The sequence below is a fragment of the Dromiciops gliroides genome, chromosome 2, assembly GCF_019393635.1.
Source record: "Dromiciops gliroides isolate mDroGli1 chromosome 2, mDroGli1.pri, whole genome shotgun sequence".
Lineage (NCBI taxonomy): Eukaryota > Metazoa > Chordata > Mammalia > Microbiotheria > Microbiotheriidae > Dromiciops > Dromiciops gliroides.
The window spans coordinates 656957849-656977048 of NC_057862.1; the positions used below are offsets into that span (position 1 = coordinate 656957849).

Sequence of the window (19200 nt, forward strand, 5' to 3'; positions counted from 1 at the left end):
AATATCTACCTCCTAGGGTTGTGACAATCAAATGTGTTAACAGGTAAATCACGTTGCAAATTTGAGAAACTATATAAATGCTGCTATGACCATTATATTATTATGCATATAAGTAAAGTGCTCAGCAAATGTTAAAGTATAAAGTAAACCATCATCATTATTATTCCTCACTCTTCCCTATAGTCATGAGAGAACATGGATCCTCTACAAACTGTCTTTTCAGGCTGGCCTCATCCATTTGTCTCATTTCAGTCAATCAAAGCACTGTTTGGTTTTTTTGGTTATGTCCGGCCCCATTTGGGGTCTTCTTGGCAGAGATACTGGAGTGATTTGCCATTTCCTTCTCCAGCTCATTTTACAGATGAGGAAACTGAGGCACACAGGGTGAAGTGACTTGCCCAGGGTCACACAGCTAGATGGCATCTGAGACCGGATTTGAACTCAGTTCTTCCTGAATCCAGGCCAGAGCTCTATCCACTGTGCCATGAAGCTTCTGTAATCTAATCCCCAAACATTGATTAAACATTTATCATGTGACAGGCACTATCTGTGCTAAACACTGAAAACAGAAAGGCAAAAACAGTCCCTGTCCTTGAAGGAACCCTATTCTAATGGAAAAAGCAACATGTACCTATATAGACACCTATAATATATATGTATATGTGTATATACATATATACACCACACAGAGATCATATGTGTATATATACCTATAGAGATCGTATGTATATATACAACATGTGTGTGCTAACATGTAAGACACACACCAGTTAGGTGGAGGTTAACCCCAGTGAGGAAGGCCCCAGCAGCTCCTGCAGAAGGTGGGCTTTGAGCTGAACCTGGGACTCCGTCCAGACTTTGGTCCCTTGGAGGATTTCACTGGGACAGACACTGGATTCCTTCATTCCCAGGTCCTTTGTCCAGTCTCCTTACTGTCCTGTACCCTGAGATGTCTTGAGCCTGGGCAGGGCCCCACTGAGGTTACCTGTTGTCTAATTGGTGTGTGTCTGACATAGATGCTGTGTGTACATATGACATGTATATGATACATGTGCTAAGATCATCTACCTGGTTCTGGGGAGGAGGCCCAAGTCCACCTGTGTCCCTGCGCTGCAGGAAACCATCATTTGACTTGGACTTTTTGTGTGTGTGTGTGTGTGTGTGTGTGTGTGTGTGTGTGTGGGGACAATGAGGGTTAAGTGACTTGCCCAGGGTCACACAGCTAGTAATTGTCAAGTGTTTGAAACCTGGATTTGAACTCAGGTCCTCTGGAATCCAGGCCAGTGCTTTATCCACTGTGCCACCTAGCTGCCCCTTGACTTAGACTTTTTGGTCTTTGTTGGTTTATTTCCTATAAATACCTTCCTTAGTTCTAAAAATCCTGGTGCCAGGAAGCTGCAGGGATAGTGCCCTAGCCCATGGTTTCTTAAACTTTTTCCACTCATGACCCCTTTTTGACAGAAATTTTTATACAACTCCGGGTATATGAGTATATAAAATAGGTACAGATAACCTTTTTTTTTTTAATTATTTTAATTTTTTTTGGTGAGGCAGTTGGGGTTAAGTGACTTGCCCAGGGTCACACAGCTAGTAAGTGTCAAGTGGCTGAGGCCGGATTTGAACTCAGGTCCTCCTGAATCCAGGGCTGGTGCTCTATCCACCTAGCTGCCCCTACAGATAACCTTTTACTGTGACTCCCACATTCAGCTATGGGCTGTGGCCCACAGTTTAAGAAGCTTTGATCTAGAGCCTGGGAAACTTTCAGCCAGCCCCCATAGACAGGGAGTGAGTACCTACCTCAGTGCAGTCTCTCTGAGAGTCTCTTCTCTTTCCAGGTCAAACAATCTGGGGCCTCTGGCTGGATGGAGCATTGGAGGGGTTGTCGATTGGACAGTAATTGTCCCTGACATGCCAGTACAAGAACAGTGTCTATGCATTTCAGAAGGTAGGTGGCTCCCCTCCCCCACTTCTAACAGGCCCCAGGGGACAGTCCCAGCACCTCCATGCCCATGGGTAGGTCAGGGAAAGAGGGATCACGGGTAACCAGCTCCATCACAGTGATAAATGCTATGGGCATACTCACACATGCAGAGCACCGGGCTAGGCACTGGAGGAAATACAGGGTTGAGAGGACACAGGCTTCATGCTCTTATGGACTTCACAGTCTGGGAGGGGGATGAGTCAATGAATAAACATTATTAAGCACCTACTATGTGCAGCCACTGTGTGTGCTAAGCACTGGGGATATAAAAAGAGGCAAAAAGACTGCCCTGCACTCCAGGAACTTACAGTCTAACGAGGGAGACAAACAGAACTGCAGGAGCCCATCAGAGCAGCATAAAGTATTGCTATGGACTTGGGAGATGTACCATGTGGGATCTTTCTGCTGTTCCTAAGACCCCCAGCGGGGCTGCCTGGCCCGATCAGCTGACTCTGATCTATCCATCTGTGGTGCAGCTTCCATGGTGGGGGGTCTGCGGGGAGGCATGCTAAGCAGTCATCTCTTCCCCTCCCCCCAGCTTGGGGTGGGATCTCATGGGGGGCCTTTTCATAAGGTTACTTCTCTCTTCTCCCTGATGTTGTGGGGAGCAGCCCCCAGAGGATGCCTAGTCCCCCAGGCCTGCTCTCCCTGATGGCGGCCAGCACATCCTCTCTTGTCCCTAGCTTGATTGCGTTTGACACTTCGTTCTGTAAAGACAGATCCCACAAGGAGCAGCCTAGTACATGGAAAGAGCCCTGGATTTAGGTTGAGAGGGTCTGGGTTCCAATCCTACCTCTGAGGCTCATTAGCTGTGTGACCTTGGGCAATGTACTAAACCTCCCTTGGGCCTCAGTTTCCTTATTTGTAACCCAAGGGGGCTGGACTTGGCCTCTGGCGTCCTTTTCAGCTTTGGAGCTAGGTCGCTCTGACCTCTTCTTTTATAGGAAGTCTAGGCTTAGACGGCACCTGGCATTTACCCGTGGGGAAGAATGCCCTTCATCGATGAGACAGGGAAGTGGTAACTGGCCCCTAGGTGCTGAGCCTAGCACCTCCCAGGACACTTCCCTCCAGTCATCCCCAACCTCCAAGAATGCTAACCAGCTCCGTGTCAAAGGAGACACCAGCACACCCAGCCCCAGGCCTGGAGGGGGACCAGCAGCTGTTGCCAATTAGTTCTTGTCTTTTGGGTCACTGGCTCACCCTCATTAAACATTAATTAAGAATTTCCTTCAGGCCAGTCACTGTGGTTGGGTGGTAGGGCTGGAAATATGGGGTAGCTAGGTGGTGCATCAGGCTTAAGAGTCAGGAAGATCTGAGTTCAAATCTGTCCTCAGACACTTATTAGCTGTGTGACCCTGGGCAAGTCAACCCCTATTGCCCTGCAAAAAAAAAAAAAATTATTGAGGGCCCCCATTGCCAAAGAGCTTTCGTTTATATGAATTATATCTATCAATATTTGCCATATTAAAAATTTTAAAAACTTTTAGTATTACTGTGAAAATAGTTTTGACCTTGAAAAGCTCTCAGGGATCCCCATGGGTCCCTAGACTTCTTTTTTTTTAAAAGGCAATTGAGGTTAAGTGACTTGTCCAGGGTAACACAGCTAGTAAGGGTCTGAGGCTGGATTTGAACTAATGTCTTCCTGACTCCAGGGCTGATGTATCACATAGCTGCACCTCTTTAGACCTCCTCCTTTATTATGATTTAACATATTTTATTTTTCCCCCAATTACATGTTAAAAACAATTTTAAAACTTTTAAAAACAGTTTGAGTTTCAAATTCTATCCCTCCCATCTTCCCTTCCCTTCCCCCTCCCTGAGATGGTAAACGGTCAGATATAGGTTACACATATGCAATCATGCACAACATTTCCATTTTAGCATACACCCCTCTTCAAGAACCACTGGCCTAGAGCACAGAGAGACTTGTCCGGGAGTCACACAGTCAGTATTTGTGAGAGGAGAAACTTAACTGGGGTCTCCCTGATTTGGTTTGGAGGCCAGCTTTCTTCAGTATACACCGCTGCCTTTTAGATCATTAAATGCAAAATATAAACCCAGATAAGTAAATAGAAAATATGCACAGATTCACGACAAAGTAGTTTTGGCCTGGGGGGAGGGCGCTAATTAACCAGCTGCTTGGAAGAACTATTTGCTGTCAGCTGGTTGGGAACAGGTGGCAAAGGCTCAGGAAGACTTTCAGGAAGAGAAGGTGGGCTCTGATGTTAGTCAAGCAGCAGCCAAGTGTTTGGGGCAACCTCGGTGCTGGTGCCTTGCAGGCCAGCCTCTTGCCTCCAACTCAGCCCCATCCCGCTCCATCCCATCTCATCTCATCCCATCCCATCCTTTATGCTAGTACCCCTTCAGTTTTCTCCATCAAGATTCCCTCCGATCCCTGTCATAAATCTGGACATCTTCCCCCCAAACCAACACCGCCCTCCTTGGGTGGAGTGGTGACACTGATAAGCCTTTGGCTCCGGTCACGCTTGGCACACTTCTTGTGGCAGCTGGAGGAGGCTCCGGGGAGAAGAGCTGGGGAGCTGGGGGTGGGGTGAGGGAGAAGGATGTGACGATGCTTTGCTTTGGTCACAGAGCTGGAGGTGCGGCAGAAGCGGGAGCAGGTGCCCCGAGGGACCATCCTGCTCACGGTGGAGGATCCGGAGGCTCAGGTGGGCAGTGGAGGAGCCACTCTAAATGCCCTCCTGGTGGCTGCAGAGCACCTGAGTGCCCAGGCGGGCTACACAGTGAGTTCAATGCTACCCCTCCACCCCCACCCCCCACCACGGCTGGTCTGGTGGAAGAAATCTCGGGCTCAGGTTCAGAGAAATGGGTTATAATCCTGGTACCTTCCACGGAGTCTGTATGAGACCTTGAACAAGACCAGTTCGCCAGTGCTGGACTCGGCTTCCTCACCTGTGAAATGGGCACTGAGTCACCTAGCTGCCCCATTGAATATTTCTGAATAAGGACGACACTATTGAATCCATTAGAAGACTATTCATTTGGCTATTGTGTAAAGGATGAATCAGAGAGGGAAAAGGTAGAGGTGGGAAGATGAATTGGTCTAGGTGAAAGATGAGAGCATGAACTAGGGTGGAGACTATGTGAAGGGTAGAGAAAGACAGGATATGAGAAATTGTGGGGGTAGAATGGATGAGACCCAGATAATGACTGGATATGATTGTGTCTTGGGGGGTGGGGGGAGATGAGGGACAGTGGAGAGTCAAGAATGATTCCGAGATTGTGAAACTTATGGTGGGGTTATCGGCAGAAAAGTGGAGGGCTTTGGAAGAAGGATGGGGGAAGAAGAATCATTTTGAGATGGAAATGTTGGGGTGAATATGAGCTGCCTTTTGGATATTTAGGTGGTGATCAGCAGACAGCTGATAATATGGGGCTGGAGTTCAGGAGAGAGATTAGGACTGGATATTTGGGAGTCATAGTGGCATTTATAGAACGTTTTAAGGTTTGCAGAGCACTTTTACATCTGTTATCTCATTTAAATCTCACAACAATCCTCTGAGGTAAGTGTAATTATCCCCATCTTACAGAAGGTGAAACTGAGGCTGAGAAAATGAAATTATTTGGCCAGGCTCACACAGCTAGAGAGGAATTAAAGTAAGGTTTGACTTTAGATGTGCCTGACCCAAAGGCCAGCACTCTATCCATGGTGGCACCAAGTTGCCTGGAGATGACAATGGAGCCCATGGGAGCTGGTGATACCACCAAGGGGGAGAGCGTAGCAAGAGAACAGAACAGAAGCCACCTGGGAGAAACCCACCCTTGAGCAGCAGTATGAGGAGGGGAATCCAGCAGGAAAGACTGAGAAGGATAAGGAAGGAGCAGTGTCCCAGAAGCCAGGAAGTGGCCAGAGTCCCCATGTAACTGCTCTGGTCTCCTGCCTCCCTTGTGTTTGGGAGCCTCCTGGGGTGGGTAGTCGGGGCCTCTTCCTCACTCTTACTGTGGGCTGTCAGGTGGAAGTGGGAAGCAGTTATAAGGCAAAGCCTGGGTCTGAGAGTCTTTGTCATTATATTTCCCCATAGGTGGTCACTTCTGACGTCCTGCACTCAGCCCACATCCTTATCATGCACATGGTGAGTTGGGTAAGGGAGAGGGAGGAGCCCCTAGATTAGGGGTCCATGTTTGTGGATCAGCTTCAGGGGGTACATGAACTCAGGTGTGAAAAAATTACATCCTAATTCAGTGTAATTGGTTTCCTTTATAATCCTGTGTACTTCATTGTATGGATTTTAAAACATTATTGTGAGAAGGGGCTCATTGGCTTCATCAGGAGAAGGCTCAGTGGTGTGGGTGAGAGCCAGATGACAGAGATGGAGAGACAGAGACAGAGAGAGGAAAGATAGAGAAGAGAGACAAAGAAAGGAGAGTGGGGAGAGAGGAAAGAGAGAGAGGCAAGAGAGGGGAGAGAGAGATGAAAGGAGGGGGGAGAGAGGAAAGAGAGAAAGGGGAGAGAAGAGAGGAGAGAGAGAAAAGAGAGGGGAGAGAGATGAAAGAGGAGAGAGAGAGGAAAGAGAAAGATGAGAAGAGAGGAGAGGGAGAGAGATGAAAGAGGAGAGGGAGAGAGAGGAAGGAGAGAGGCAAGAGAGGCAAGAGGAAAGGGAAAGAGGAGAGAGAAGAGAGGGAGAGAAAAGAGAGAGGGGGAGAGAAGTGAAAGAGGAGAGGGAGAGAGGAAAGAGGAAAAAGAGAGAGGAGAGGGAAAGAGAGGAGGGAGGGAGAGGGGAGAGAGATGAAAGAGGAGAGGGAGAGAAAGGAAAGAGAAAGAGGGGAGAGAGGAGAGAGGAAGGGGAGAGAGAAGAGAAAGAGGAGAGAGGAGAGGGAAAGAGGAGAGAGAGGGAGAGGAAGGAGAGAGATGAAGGGACTGAGAGAACGAGGAAGAGGAGAAAAAGAGACAGGGAATTGGGAACTTTGGCTTCTAGCCCCCCCTTTTTCCCAAGGCAGCCCCTGCCTCTTTTGTTTCCCCATCCGGAAAGAGTCACCTTCTTGGCTGAGGATCTCGCTGAAGCACACACACACACCCCTCTCGGGTAATTCAGGAGTCTTAGATGTGTTGGATAAAATGCCTTGTCCCAGCTTGGCTTCCCCTGCCATGTCATACACTGCTGTCCTCATAGACCTCTTGGGTAGAGGGCTTTTGAACAACTGAACAGTCCAGATTCAATTTAATATCCACTCAAATAAACCAGAGTAAAGTCTTCTGTCTTCCAAGGGGGGAAAATGGGCAACATTTTCAATGCCAAGCACAAAAGATTTTTGGTTTATTTATGGTCCTTTGTTATCCAGCCTATTTCTGTCCTCCATCCAGAGAACCAAGAGTCAGATATATTCATGAGAATAAAGGCACCAACCTTGATTAGCTGGAAAGGGTAGGGATCCGCATTCTGGTGCTCTAGTACTTGATTCATCTGAACGTCACTTTGCTCATAGTCAGGTGAAGGCTCTTTGGAGGTAGGGACAGAAGGGACAGGGCCCCTGTTGTTCCCCCAGCTTTAGTTGCTTCTCTGAATGGGTCTGGGCAGCACCTGTCAGGTGGGGGTACATTTTTTTTTTTTGCAGGGCAATGAGGGTTAAATGACTTGCCCAGGGTCACACAGCTAGTAAGTGTCAAGTGGCTGAGGTCAGATTTGAACTCAGGTCCTCCTGAATTCAGGGCCAGTGATTTATCCACTGTGCCACCTAGCTGCCCCTGGGGGTAGATTTTTTGATCAAGACAGATATTGTGAGGGGCTTCAGGACTGATGTAACAGGCTGGTCTGGCCTGCCTTCCATTGGGGAGAAGACCCCACTGGTGAAGGAGTAAGGGGATAGATGGGAAAAGGCCAATACAGGGAGTTAGAGACAAGGGTTGCAGGTAAATGATCCCAAAGAATTCTGCCCAGAAAGGAGGAGAGAGAAGAGGCTCTTCACCCACCCTAGGAAAGCTCTTGACATCCCCCCCAGGAGTCTGGGTCTGAGGAGGGGGATAATGGAGGTAAGGAATTCCCTCTCCCATGAAGAGAAATGGCCCACATTGGGAGGTGAGTGGGGCCTTTTCGTCCTCCCTTCTGCCTTCCCTCTACCCAAAGGGCTCAGTCCTGCTTCCCCAGGACAGCCTCTCTCAGGCTGACCTCATTCCTTTTCCAGGGCCGAGACTTCCCCTTTGATGACTGCGGCCGAGCTTTCACCTGCCTTCCCCTGGTGGACCCTGCAGCCCCAGTGGAGTCCCTCACCTGTAACCTGGACGAGCTGCTCTACATCATGACCCACAAGGTGAGGCCGTGACTTGGTGTCGAACTCTCCTCGGTCTCACCTGAGTGCTCACCACAAGGGCTGTCTCCCTCCCTGAGATTTCCCTGCACACCTACCTCACCTCAGCTCAGATTGCAGTGGGGCCATGGGGACGGCTCCAGGCATGCACCATATTTGTAAAGGGCAATGCCCATGTCAATAAATGCCGGCTCTCTTCCCCTTCCATGAGGAGGCCTTCATTGCTAGAGGACACTAGGGTCAGGAGGTGGTTGAATAGATCATTCATATGCCTTCCCTATCTTTCATCACATCTATATGAAAGCCAGGGCAGCTGGACTGGAATCAACCAGTTTCCTTTATTGTGGTGATGGATTCCCTTGGGCAAGTCGAATTGGAAGATCTTTTCTGTCCCTAGGCCTTCTCTGAGGCCAAGGGCTAGCTAGAGTGGGCCAGAGTCCCAGAGGGAGCCACAGTCATCCGGAAATAGATCCATTGGGGGTGTCCTGTGCTCTCTCTTCCAGCTGGGCCGCGGCTCCCCGCCAGGCGTGTGGGTCTGCAGCACAGACATGATTCTCTCTGTTCCTGCAAGCCCAGGTGAGTGGACTCTCAGGCTGAGATTGACCAGGGGTCTTTTGCAGAGCCAGGGAGAGCATGTCGCCCCCACCCCAGGCTCTGGCTCTAAGGTTTTCTTCCCCTCTTCTTTCCTTACTCCCCACATTCTCAGCCTCATTACCAGATCCCTATGGAGGAAATGTCCTTTTCTTTCTGAAAAATACCTGGTGACGTCACCTCATCCATCAATGTTTGGGTGTCTTCTTTTACTGAGAATCTCCGCCTGAGCCCAAGTGCCCTATCACTTTTTTTCCTTATTTATTTATTTTCATTTTAAAGTTTCATTTTCAGTTCCTAATTTTCTCCCTCCAGTTATACCCCTCCCCCACCTATGGAGACCCTCACTTTTTAAAAGATTTTTAAAATTAATTTTATTATTGATTTTTTGGGTTGTTTTTATATTACCTCAATTTCCCCCTATATCTCCTCTGCCCTCCCAGAGAGCTCTATATCAAACATCACTTTATTATTTTTTTAATCAATAAGAATTTACTCTTTCCCTCCCACTCCCTTTAAAAAAAAGAAAAAACAAAGAAAACTAAACACCCACCACTAAAGAATTAGACTCTTACATCCAATACACATAATCAAGCAAAGCAAATTCCCACGCTTGATCATGTCTGACAGCTTGCATCTGGAGTCCATCCCCTCGCTACCAGGAGGTGGGTGAGGGGCTGTGTCACTGGTCCTCCATAACGTTCTCAGGTCTGGCTCACTTCACTCTGTATCAGTTCATGCGAGTCTTCTCAGATTTCTCTGAAACTGTCCTTTTGGTTGTTTCTTACAGCACAATAATTACATCCATCTCCCATAGTTCTTTCAGCCACTCCCCAATAGATGGGAACCTTTGAGTTTCCAGGTTTTTGCTTCCCATTATTACTACTAGACTGGAAGCTCTTTAAGAGCAGGGATTTTGTGGGGTTTTTTGGCCTTTCTTTGTACCCCCAGCTCTCGGCACATAGTAGGTGCTTAATGAATCAGAGTTGACTGATGGTTGCTACAGAAAAGATCTGTGAATATTCTTTTGAACCCTTGCTGTTACTGAGTAACCGGCTTCCCTTCCCTTCAGAGATTGGCTGGGATGACTTCCGAGGAGCCAGAGTATTCTCGCTGCCTGGGAGTGTGACCTATGCCCGGGACCACGGGGTCTATCTCGTTGACTCCCAGGTAGGCCCCTGCCCACAGGGGGTATGGTGGGTCCCCCAGTCCCCTTCTTTTTGCAGGATTCTCTCCTTTCCCACTAGCCGCTCCTGTACACCCTTGATGTCAGCCCCTTTGGGGGAATTCTGAGAGACCCTTTGTCCTCATTCCAAGCTCCTCTCCCCCCAAGCATGGTTGGCAGGGAGAGGGATTCCCCACCTTGCCCAGCGTTCCATCTGCTCAGCTGGAGGCCGGGGAGGGGTCTGATGTCCCAGCTCTTCCCAGTCATGATGCTGCTCCCTCTTCCTTTGACATAGGGCCTGGTGCGGAACATTTTCTACCGGGGCTCAGAGGCCCAGATACGGCAGTGTGTGAGGCCCGACGGCAAAGTACCGCTGGTATGAGACAGGACCATCGGGCTTGGAGGTCTGGAGGGACCTGGGCTTGGCATCTCAGCTCTGACCCTCATGAGCAGCGTGACCCTTGGCAAACTACTTCACAGTCCCAACAGCCCCAACCCTCGGTTTCTTCATCTATAAAATGAGCCGGAGAAGGAAATGGCAAACCGCTTTAGTGTCTCTGCCAAGAAGACCCCTCAATGGGGTCACAGAGAGTCAGAGATGAGTAAAAAACAGCTGAACAGAACAGCTCCTTTACCCCTCACAATGACCCCGGGAGGGATCACTGTTCCTGTGTCATAGTAGAGGAGAGATCATTAGGAGCCCGTGCAGGCTGGCCGCGAGGCAGTGCCATCCTCTCTACCTTTATCCGCGCTCAGATTCTATTCCCCTCATCCATTTCCCTCCAGGTCTCTGGGATTGTCTTCTTCTCTGTGGAAATTGCTGAGCGACTCCTGGCCACTCATGTCTCACCACCTTTGGACGCCTGCACCTATATGGGCCTGGACTCTGGTGCCCGGCCTATCCAGGTGAAGCCCCCATGGTCCTGTTCTTCCATCTTCTCCTCTCTCTCTGTCTCTCTTCCCCCTCCTTCTCTCTTTTGTCACCATCTCGTTCTTTCTCTGTATCTGTCTTCCCCATCCCTTTTCTTTTCTCTCTTCCTCCTCTCTTTTTCTCTTCATCTTTCTTTCTCTCTCTTTCCCTTCTTCCCTGCTCTCTTTTCTTTCTGTCTTTTTTGTCCATCTCTTTCTTTCTCTCTCTCACTCTCCACTTCCTTCTTTCTTTCTCTTTCTCCTCTCTTCTTTTTTCTCTTTCTCTTTCTCTGTTTCTGTCTCTCTTCTTTTCTCCTCCTTCCTCTACCTTCTTTGCCCCTTTTTTTTCTTCTTTTTTTTGTCCCTGTCTGTCTCTCTTTTTTGGGTGATGAGGCAATGATATCACAAAAGCTGCCCTCATGTAGTTTATCCTTCCTCCAAGCTCCCTGTGCCCATTCAGGGATGTTACTGAGGAGATTACTGAATGGAAGAACTCAGTAGAGGAGGCTTAGTATTGGGAATATGGCAGCACTATTTTCATCTCATCCTCAATATGACCAGACGCTGACCTGACTGTTCCTGCTTACTGGGAAACCAAGATGGGTAGACATGGGTAGATAGGGCTGTAAACACTGCTAGTCCTCAGCAGCCTTTCCCACTCCCACCTTGGTCTGTGGCTGATTCTAGGCTGACAATGGGGGCTTTGGGATGCCAGTCTTTCTGGGGTCCCCTGACTGGCTCATGACTTCTCTAACTCCAACCCTTGCCCATAGCTGTCCCTATTCTTTGACATTTTGCTGTGCATGGCACGGGATATAAACCGTGAGAGCTTTCTGGCTGGTTGTCACCCTGAGATGGGTCAGGGTGACATGGACCAAACAGGGGGCCGACGGAGCGCGCGGGCCATGCTGTGGAAGAAGCTCCGGGACCAGCCTCTTAGCTTTGGTGGGTGTGACCTCGCTCTGCTCTGCTCATTCCTGGGGATGGGGAGCACTGGAAGGGCTGGGATGGGCTACGGGGTAAAATGGGGCTGCAGGAAAGCATAGCCCCTTTAGGGGACTCCCTTTCTTTCCCGTCTTCTACCCTCCTTCACACACTCTACACCAGCTACACCAGACTTTTTGCTGACACATGACCTTCCATCTCTAGTCTTCATGCCTTTGCAGGGGCTGTCCCTCTTGCCTGCAATGCTGTCTCTCCTCACCTCCCCCTGTTAGTTTCCCTGGCTTCTTTCAAGACTCAGCTCAAACCCCATCCACTGTGGGAGAACTTGTCCATTCCCGGCAGCTGTTAGTGCCTTACCCTCCACCTCTTCTGAATATACCCTTGTTATTTGCATGTTGTCTCCCCCCTTAGACTGTGAGCTACTTGAGGGTTTTATTAGAGCCCCATTGCCCAGTCCAGTACCTGGCATGCAGTAGGTGCTTAATAAATGCTAGTTGAGTGACTGGGATATGTGAGCTAGAAGAAACCACATCCATCACCTTTAGCCTGATAAGGAGACTTCCTCAGGAATGAAGTCTCCACCATCCTTTGTCCTTAGTCTCTTGGTTAAAACAGCTAAGAGGCATTTTATTAAGTGCCTGCTGCGTGCACTTGGTTACCCTCCATCAGAAACCACCAACTTAGGAACTGAGTGGGCAGACGGTGCTCAGAGGGCAGAGCTTTCTGGGCTGTAGTGGGAAGAGCGCTGTGTTTGGTGTCATAAAGGCCACAAAGAGGGGTTCACACGCCTCCCTTTATGGGGTGAATACAGACAAACCCTTTTGTCTCTGAGCCTCAGTTTCCCACTTGTGAAATGGGCATGATAAGATTTAGAGGACCTACCTCAGTGAGTGGCTATGAGTTGTCAGTGGGATGAAGTGCTCTACAAACCTACAAATTGACTCTGTAAATTTCTGCTGCCCTACCCTGGCTCTCCCAGGATGTACCCCCAAATAAAACCCCCCATTTCTCTCCTGTCCCTGGGAGCCAAAGAATTGGCCCCATTCTTTCCTTCCTTAGTGACATCATCATCTTTTTGCCTTTGTGGAGGGGGAACTGTATTTCCCCAGGGCCCTCTGAAACAGCCCAGGGGCCAAGTCAGGGGTCTTTAACCTGAGATGGATTTCTGGGGGTGCACAAACTTAGATGGGAGCTTTCTTTTCTTTTCTTTCTTTTTGCGGGGCAATGGGGGTTAAGTGACTTGCCCAGGGTCACACAGCTAGTAAGTGTCAAGTGTCTGAGGTTGGATTTGAACTCAGGTCCTCCTGACTCCAGGGCCAGTGCTCTATCCACTGCACCACCTAGCTGCCCCTGGGAATTTTATTTTCACTAGCCTTGGGTTTCCTTCAGAATCCTGCACATTTTAATTTGTGGGTTTTGGAAAATGATTCTGAAGGGGTGCACAAGCTTCTCCGGACCTTTGCCAAAGGGATCTAGGATACACAAAAAAATAGAACCCCTGGTCTAAGCAGAGGCAGCTGGTAGAATGGGGAAGGTGGCATCCTGTGGCCCAAGATAATGATAATTTTTAGAGTGCTTTAAGGTTTATAAAGTACTGTTTGCTTCTCATTTATGGGGTCTGCTCATCTAGCCTTGGCTTCTGCATTGGCCTAGGGGGCTGGTTTGGGTCCTTTGGGGGCAGCTGTTCTGGGTAAAGGCTGTGTCATTTCCACCTCACTCTCCCCCTACCCATATACCCCTGTGTGTCCACAGCATACATCCCCGATGGTGCCTACGATTATATGACCTCATCAGCAAGTGCCCACCTCCGCAGCCTGACCCTCCCCCGGAACCTCTTTGCTCAGATTGTGCACTCCCAGGTGGAGGTGAGTGTGCCTTCCTTCCTTGCTCAGTCCTGACAAGACAAAGTGACTGGTCAGGTATTTAGTGAGTGTGCGCTCTGCACGTGGAGTGTAGGGGGTGTTCTAGTATGAGGGCTTCTGGGCCCTTTTCAGGGCTGCTCACCCACCTTTGGTCTCACCTGTGGCTCCAAGAAGCTGTAGCACATGCAGAGGCCACACCCCCATAAAACTTTCTCAGCAAATGGGCTAAACCAGGATGAAGGTAACCCACAGGCCTCAGACCCTTTGACGACCTAGGGGGATGGCTACCCCAAGCATGTGAAGACCTACCTGTGGAATGGACAGCTGTTTAGAGCTTGGTCAGACATGGAAAACAGCAAGGTCTTCCGCTGCATCCTGGGCCATTACCAGTCATCTTGACTTTGGTCCTAACACTGGACTTCAGTGACTGGAAGAAAGAGTGCAGCTCTGCTTCCCTTAAATCTGATTTATACAGGAGTCAAGACATCACCCCAATGATGTGATTGGTCTTCTTAGGAAACTAAGGATGAACAACAGCAACAACCACCTTGTGCCCAGTGTGGGGCAGAAAAGAGACATAGTCCCTGTCCCCAGAGAGCTCACAGCTTACACAAACATATGGCCCTTATAAGACATATTATATTGCAATGTTGAATGAGTGATAGACTCTGAATATTATTGGAATTCAGAGGAGTTCATGGTAGACTGCCTTTTAACTAGCTGTATGACCTTGGACAAGTCATTTCCCCCTTTGGGCCTCAGTTTCCTTTTCTGTAAAACAAGAGATTCGGCTTAGATGAGCTCTCAAATCTCCTATTGATAGTCATCCTATGATAGTCATCAGAAAAAGCTTCCCTGAAGATAGGACTTGAAATAAGCTTTGAAGGATGGATAGATAGGGTTGAAACATTTGGAGAGGAGTGGGCAGAGCACTCTGGGCTGGGATAAGAGCATGAACAGAAGCTCTGAGATGAGAGCATGGGTGGATGTATGTGTGTGTGTGTCTGTCTGTGTGTCTGGGAGGGTGTGGGCAATGAGACAGGCCTGATTGGAGGAGGGGGTATTGTGTGCCAGGAGCAATAGGAAAGAACTTTGGAGAATGAGGTAGGTGCAGATCTTGGACCTGACCCTGAAGGCACTAGGGAGCCAGGAGAGGCTTTTGAGCAGGAGAGGGATTTGGTGAAAATAACCTTCCCAAGCCCAGGTTTGTTTCCTTCCCTCCTGCCTTTGCAGAAGCCTCAGTTCTTGGAAGCCGGCTGCTCTGTGGTCAATAGTCTGCTGGAGGGAGAGGTTCACCTGGGCCCTGGGAGTGTGATTCGTCATTGCCACCTCCAGGTAAAAGCTGTTCTTTACCCCACCTCTCTTCACCCCGGACCCTGCGGGTACCTCCTGTCTGTCTCATGCTCCACCCATTGAACAGGTTCATCCAGGATGGGAGAGGGGATTGAGGAAGGGGAGTCCTCTCCCTGCCACCCCCACCTTGGAGGGAAAAGGAGGGAGGTCTGTGGGCAAACAGAGGGACCTAAGAGAGGACTCCATGGGGCAGCCAAATTCAATTGGAAAGCTACTTACTCATCAAACAATTAACTAGTGCTTACTGTATATAAAGGCTTTTCAGACAGCCTGAGCATCAGATACTCTGGGTCCTAAAGGCTGAGATCGGTACCTCTGAATATCCCTGGCCTTTGGCATACTATTTCTTCAGCAAGCATTTATTAAGTGCTTGCTGGGTGCTAGGCACTTGGGATCCAAAGCCAAAAGCTGCAAGCCCCTTCCCCCAAGGAGCTTGGATACTGTTAGAAGGAAACCACATATATGTGGATAAGTAAATGCCACATATCCAAAGTGTGGGAGGAAGAGAAAGAGAAAAAATGGTGGCATCTGGGGGATCCGGAGTGCTCTCTAGTAGGGCGATGAAGCTTGGGCTCAACCTTGAAAGAAGTGAGGGATTCTGGTAGGGGAAGGTGGGAAGGCAGATGGGGGGAGGTGGACTATTGTATTCACTCAGAATATGTGAGAGTCATGTACAGTTATCCTTTCCACATGGTGCGGTTAAGGGGAGGGGGGCCTATATGGAAAATCCACCTAAAATTTGTTAGCCCTCCCTTCACACCAGAGAAGTCTGAATCATTATAGTATTAAAAGATAAAATATGTTGATATTATACAATACTACAATATATTTTATGCATTTCTGAGTTTCCAAACCTTCTTCTGTGTCATCTGCTGACCTTTGTGAGTCATCTGTGGCTTCTGCAAAATTCCCCCCGAATTTCCATGTAATTCCTTAAGCCAGTCCATGAGATTTGGAAACCATGTGGGGAAAGTTGCGATGTGGAAGGGATAACTATGTATTGTGAAACAGACGTGCTGGCATTTTATCTTAGAAGTAGTTGGGGGGGGCAGCTAGGTGGCGCAGTGGATAAAGCACCGGCCCTGGATTCAGGAGTACCTGAGTTCAAATCCGGCCTCAAACACTTACTAGCTGTGTGACCCTGGGCAAGTCACTTAACCCCCATTGCCCTGCAAAAAATTAAAAAACCAAAAAAACAACAAAAAAGAAGTAGTTGGGGGCCACTGGAGCTTCCTGAGCAGGGGCGCGACATGATTGGGTTCATGCTTTAGGGATACAATGTTGGCATTTGTTGAGGAGGGATTGCAGAGGGGCAAGGTGAGGTCAGAAGACCAGGTGTTCAGAGGCTACTGCAGTAATCCCTCCCAGCAATGGCCCGGTGTCTCTGACCTCATTTCTTCCTAGACCTAGAGGCAGTCCTGGGTGAGGAGAGCTCCCAGCAGCCACATTCTAGGCCTTTCTCTCCCAACCAGGGTCCCATCCACATTGGCCCTGGGTGCCTCCTGCTCGGCCTGGATGGAGCTTCCTCCAGTGCCCTCCGTGGCTTGGAACTGCATGACCTCATCCTCCAAGGACATCATATCCAGCTGCAGGACACCTCTGTCCGGGTGTTCACTCTCATTGGGCGCCAAGACGACTGGCAGGTAGGCAGGTAGGGTCTTGCCTGGTACTGCCACTGTCTTAGACCTGAAGGATCATAGAGCATTAGCGCCAAAAGGAATCTTAGAGATCGTGTGCGCCAACCCCTGCATTCTATAAATGAAGAAACTGACCCAGAGAAGTTTCATTACCTGCCTAAGCCTATGTTGTTAGTGACTCTCAGAGCTGAGACTTGAACTCAGGTCCTCTCACTTTAATCCAGTTCTTTCCTCTCCAAGACCCTTTCTTTATTATAACCTAAAAATTTTATCCCTCTACCTATTAGAGGCCATCACTATCACGGAGATTGGCCAGGGAACCCACCTTTTATCAAAGGCAGGTATTGAAGCTGCAGTGAGGTGCAATAGATAGAGTGGTGGACTTGGAGTCAATAAGACCTGAATTAGAATCCTCCCTTAGATATTCACTAGCTGTGTGACCCTAGGCAAGCCACTCAACCTCTGTTTGCCTGAATTTACTCCGCTGTGAAATGGGGATAATAACAGCACCTCCATCTCAGGGTTGTCGTGAGGCTCAGATGAAGTGATTTTTATAAAGTGCTCTGCAAAGCTGAAAGCACGAGATAAACGCTATGATCACTGTTTCTCCCAGATGCTGTGTGAGCCTAGGGAAGTCACAGGACATCTCTGAATTAGGCTTTCCTCATCTGAACAATGGGGATACCAGTCCCAGCCCCGTGGGTCTGAGGTGCTGTCTCTGTAGACCAGAGAAGACCTAGGTCCTGCTCTCAAGTTGCTTCTAGTCAAAGGGGAAGGCTGCCTCTCCTTCCCCTCATTCAAACAGCAGGCCCAACAGCGACCAGCCCTGCAGAGCTAAGCACACATGGAGCCAGACGGAGTCCAGGACCACGGGAGGGCTTGCCCAGGATCTCCTCGTCCTTGGCTGACGTGCACACGGAACATTGGATGTCATCATGGAATGTTGGCCTGGAAGCGTTGCTAGTTAGAGGATTTTGAGCGAGGGCCTTTCATTTTATAGAGGAAGAAACTGAGCCCTAGAGAAGAGAGGTGACTCTTGAGTAAAACCCAGTCTTGTGAACTCTCAAGTGGCAGATTCTTTGGAGGGGACTTGTGGGGAGGAAACAGTTTGGGGCTGATTTGCTTGGAGGGTTTTTTAAGAAATGCTGTGTAGGGCAGCTAGATGGTGCAGTGAATAAAGCACCGGCCCTGGATTCAGGAGGACCTGAGTTCAAATCCGGCCTCAGACACTTCACACTTACTAGCTGTGTGACCCTGGGCAAGTCACTTAACCCCAATAGCCTCACCAAAAAAAAAAAAAATCAATAAAGAAAGAAAGAAATGCTGTGCACCTTTTTTGGACCTTTTCACCCCTGGCTTGTTTGAGCCCTGCCTCCTACCCCCGGCTCCTTTCGTCCCCAGCCTGGGGCTAATTGGATACTCATCTCCATCCCCTTCCTGCCTTTGCCCCCTCTGCCTCCCTCCTCCCACCACCACTTCCTAATCATGTTCTTTTGACTCTTCTCATCTCTGTTCTCTCCAGAGCCCAGCGTCAGGAAAGGGCACATATCTCAATGTGCCCTGGACAGAGTTCTTCCAGAGGACAGGCATCCGGTAAGGGCCATTGGATCCACTGAGGCAGCCATAAGGCCTGGGTGACCCTAGTGGGGGTGTAGGACCACTCCCTACTGGAGAATCTTCCCATCTCAGGGTGCTACCTACCCCCTCCCCATCCTATGCCATGAACTACAGGTTCCTGAAACCTTAGCCAGGTCCTCTGCTGTGTGGACCATTCCATGTTGTCTGCACAGGCCTGGTGTCCTCCCCTTGTCTCTGCCATCTGGCCCAGGGATAGATGTAAACATTTTCCCCTTGGCTGGGGGGGTGGTGATGTGCCCCTCTGCCAAGGTGGGCCGAAAGTGGTTAACCCTAAGCCTGTGACCCTGCACCCCTAGTGACATCCCGTCAAATGGAATAAGGTTCCCCTGTTGACCTTCTATGCCAAGGACCTTCTAACTCCCCCCAGTCACCCTGGCTTTGGTAGAGGGGGGCCCCTTGCCTTCTTGTGATCCTCATCTTCACCCTGTATCAGGGATGGCGACATATGGGACCTGAATACCCCATCAGCAGAGCGCTGCCTTCTCACCGCTCGGCTCTTCCCGGTCTTCTTTGCCTCCCGGTCCCCGGGCCCCCAGGATGTGCTGTGGCTGCTGGGCTCCATGGGCGGAGACTCCCTGCAAGCCTGGAGAGCCGCCTGCCGCATGTCCTGGAAGCAGCTTCAGCTGCATCTGGACCAGGCTGCCACGCTGGCCTCTCGCCGGGCCCTCTTCTTCCAACAGGCCCAGGGAAAGGTGCGGCGTGTGCTGCAGGGGCATCAAGACCACAGCCTGCTTCCACTGATCAGGGCTGCCACCCATGAGGGCCACCACGGGCTGCTGCTGACCACGCTGGACCAGGGTGAGTGAGAATTTCCTCTCCCCCATCATTACACTCCCCTCCATAGGCCAGCTCGTC

At 49.6% G+C, this 19200-nt stretch overlaps 1 protein-coding gene across 1 annotated transcript in view; it reads left to right on the forward strand.

The window, feature by feature from the left end:
- The window catches only part of FCSK (fucose kinase), a 36388-nt gene that overhangs the window by 3452 nt on the left and 13736 nt on the right, over window positions 1-19200 (forward strand). The window contains 15 exon segments of the mRNA XM_043981228.1: window positions 1836-1902; window positions 1904-1949; window positions 4574-4725; window positions 6025-6075; window positions 8123-8248; window positions 8749-8821; window positions 9909-10006; window positions 10297-10377; window positions 10788-10907; window positions 11684-11855; window positions 13608-13720; window positions 14951-15052; window positions 16543-16713; window positions 18230-18300; window positions 18779-19143. Coding sequence (XP_043837163.1) covers window positions 1836-1902; window positions 1904-1949; window positions 4574-4725; window positions 6025-6075; window positions 8123-8248; window positions 8749-8821; window positions 9909-10006; window positions 10297-10377; window positions 10788-10907; window positions 11684-11855; window positions 13608-13720; window positions 14951-15052; window positions 16543-16713; window positions 18230-18300; window positions 18779-19143 — 1808 coding nt within the window.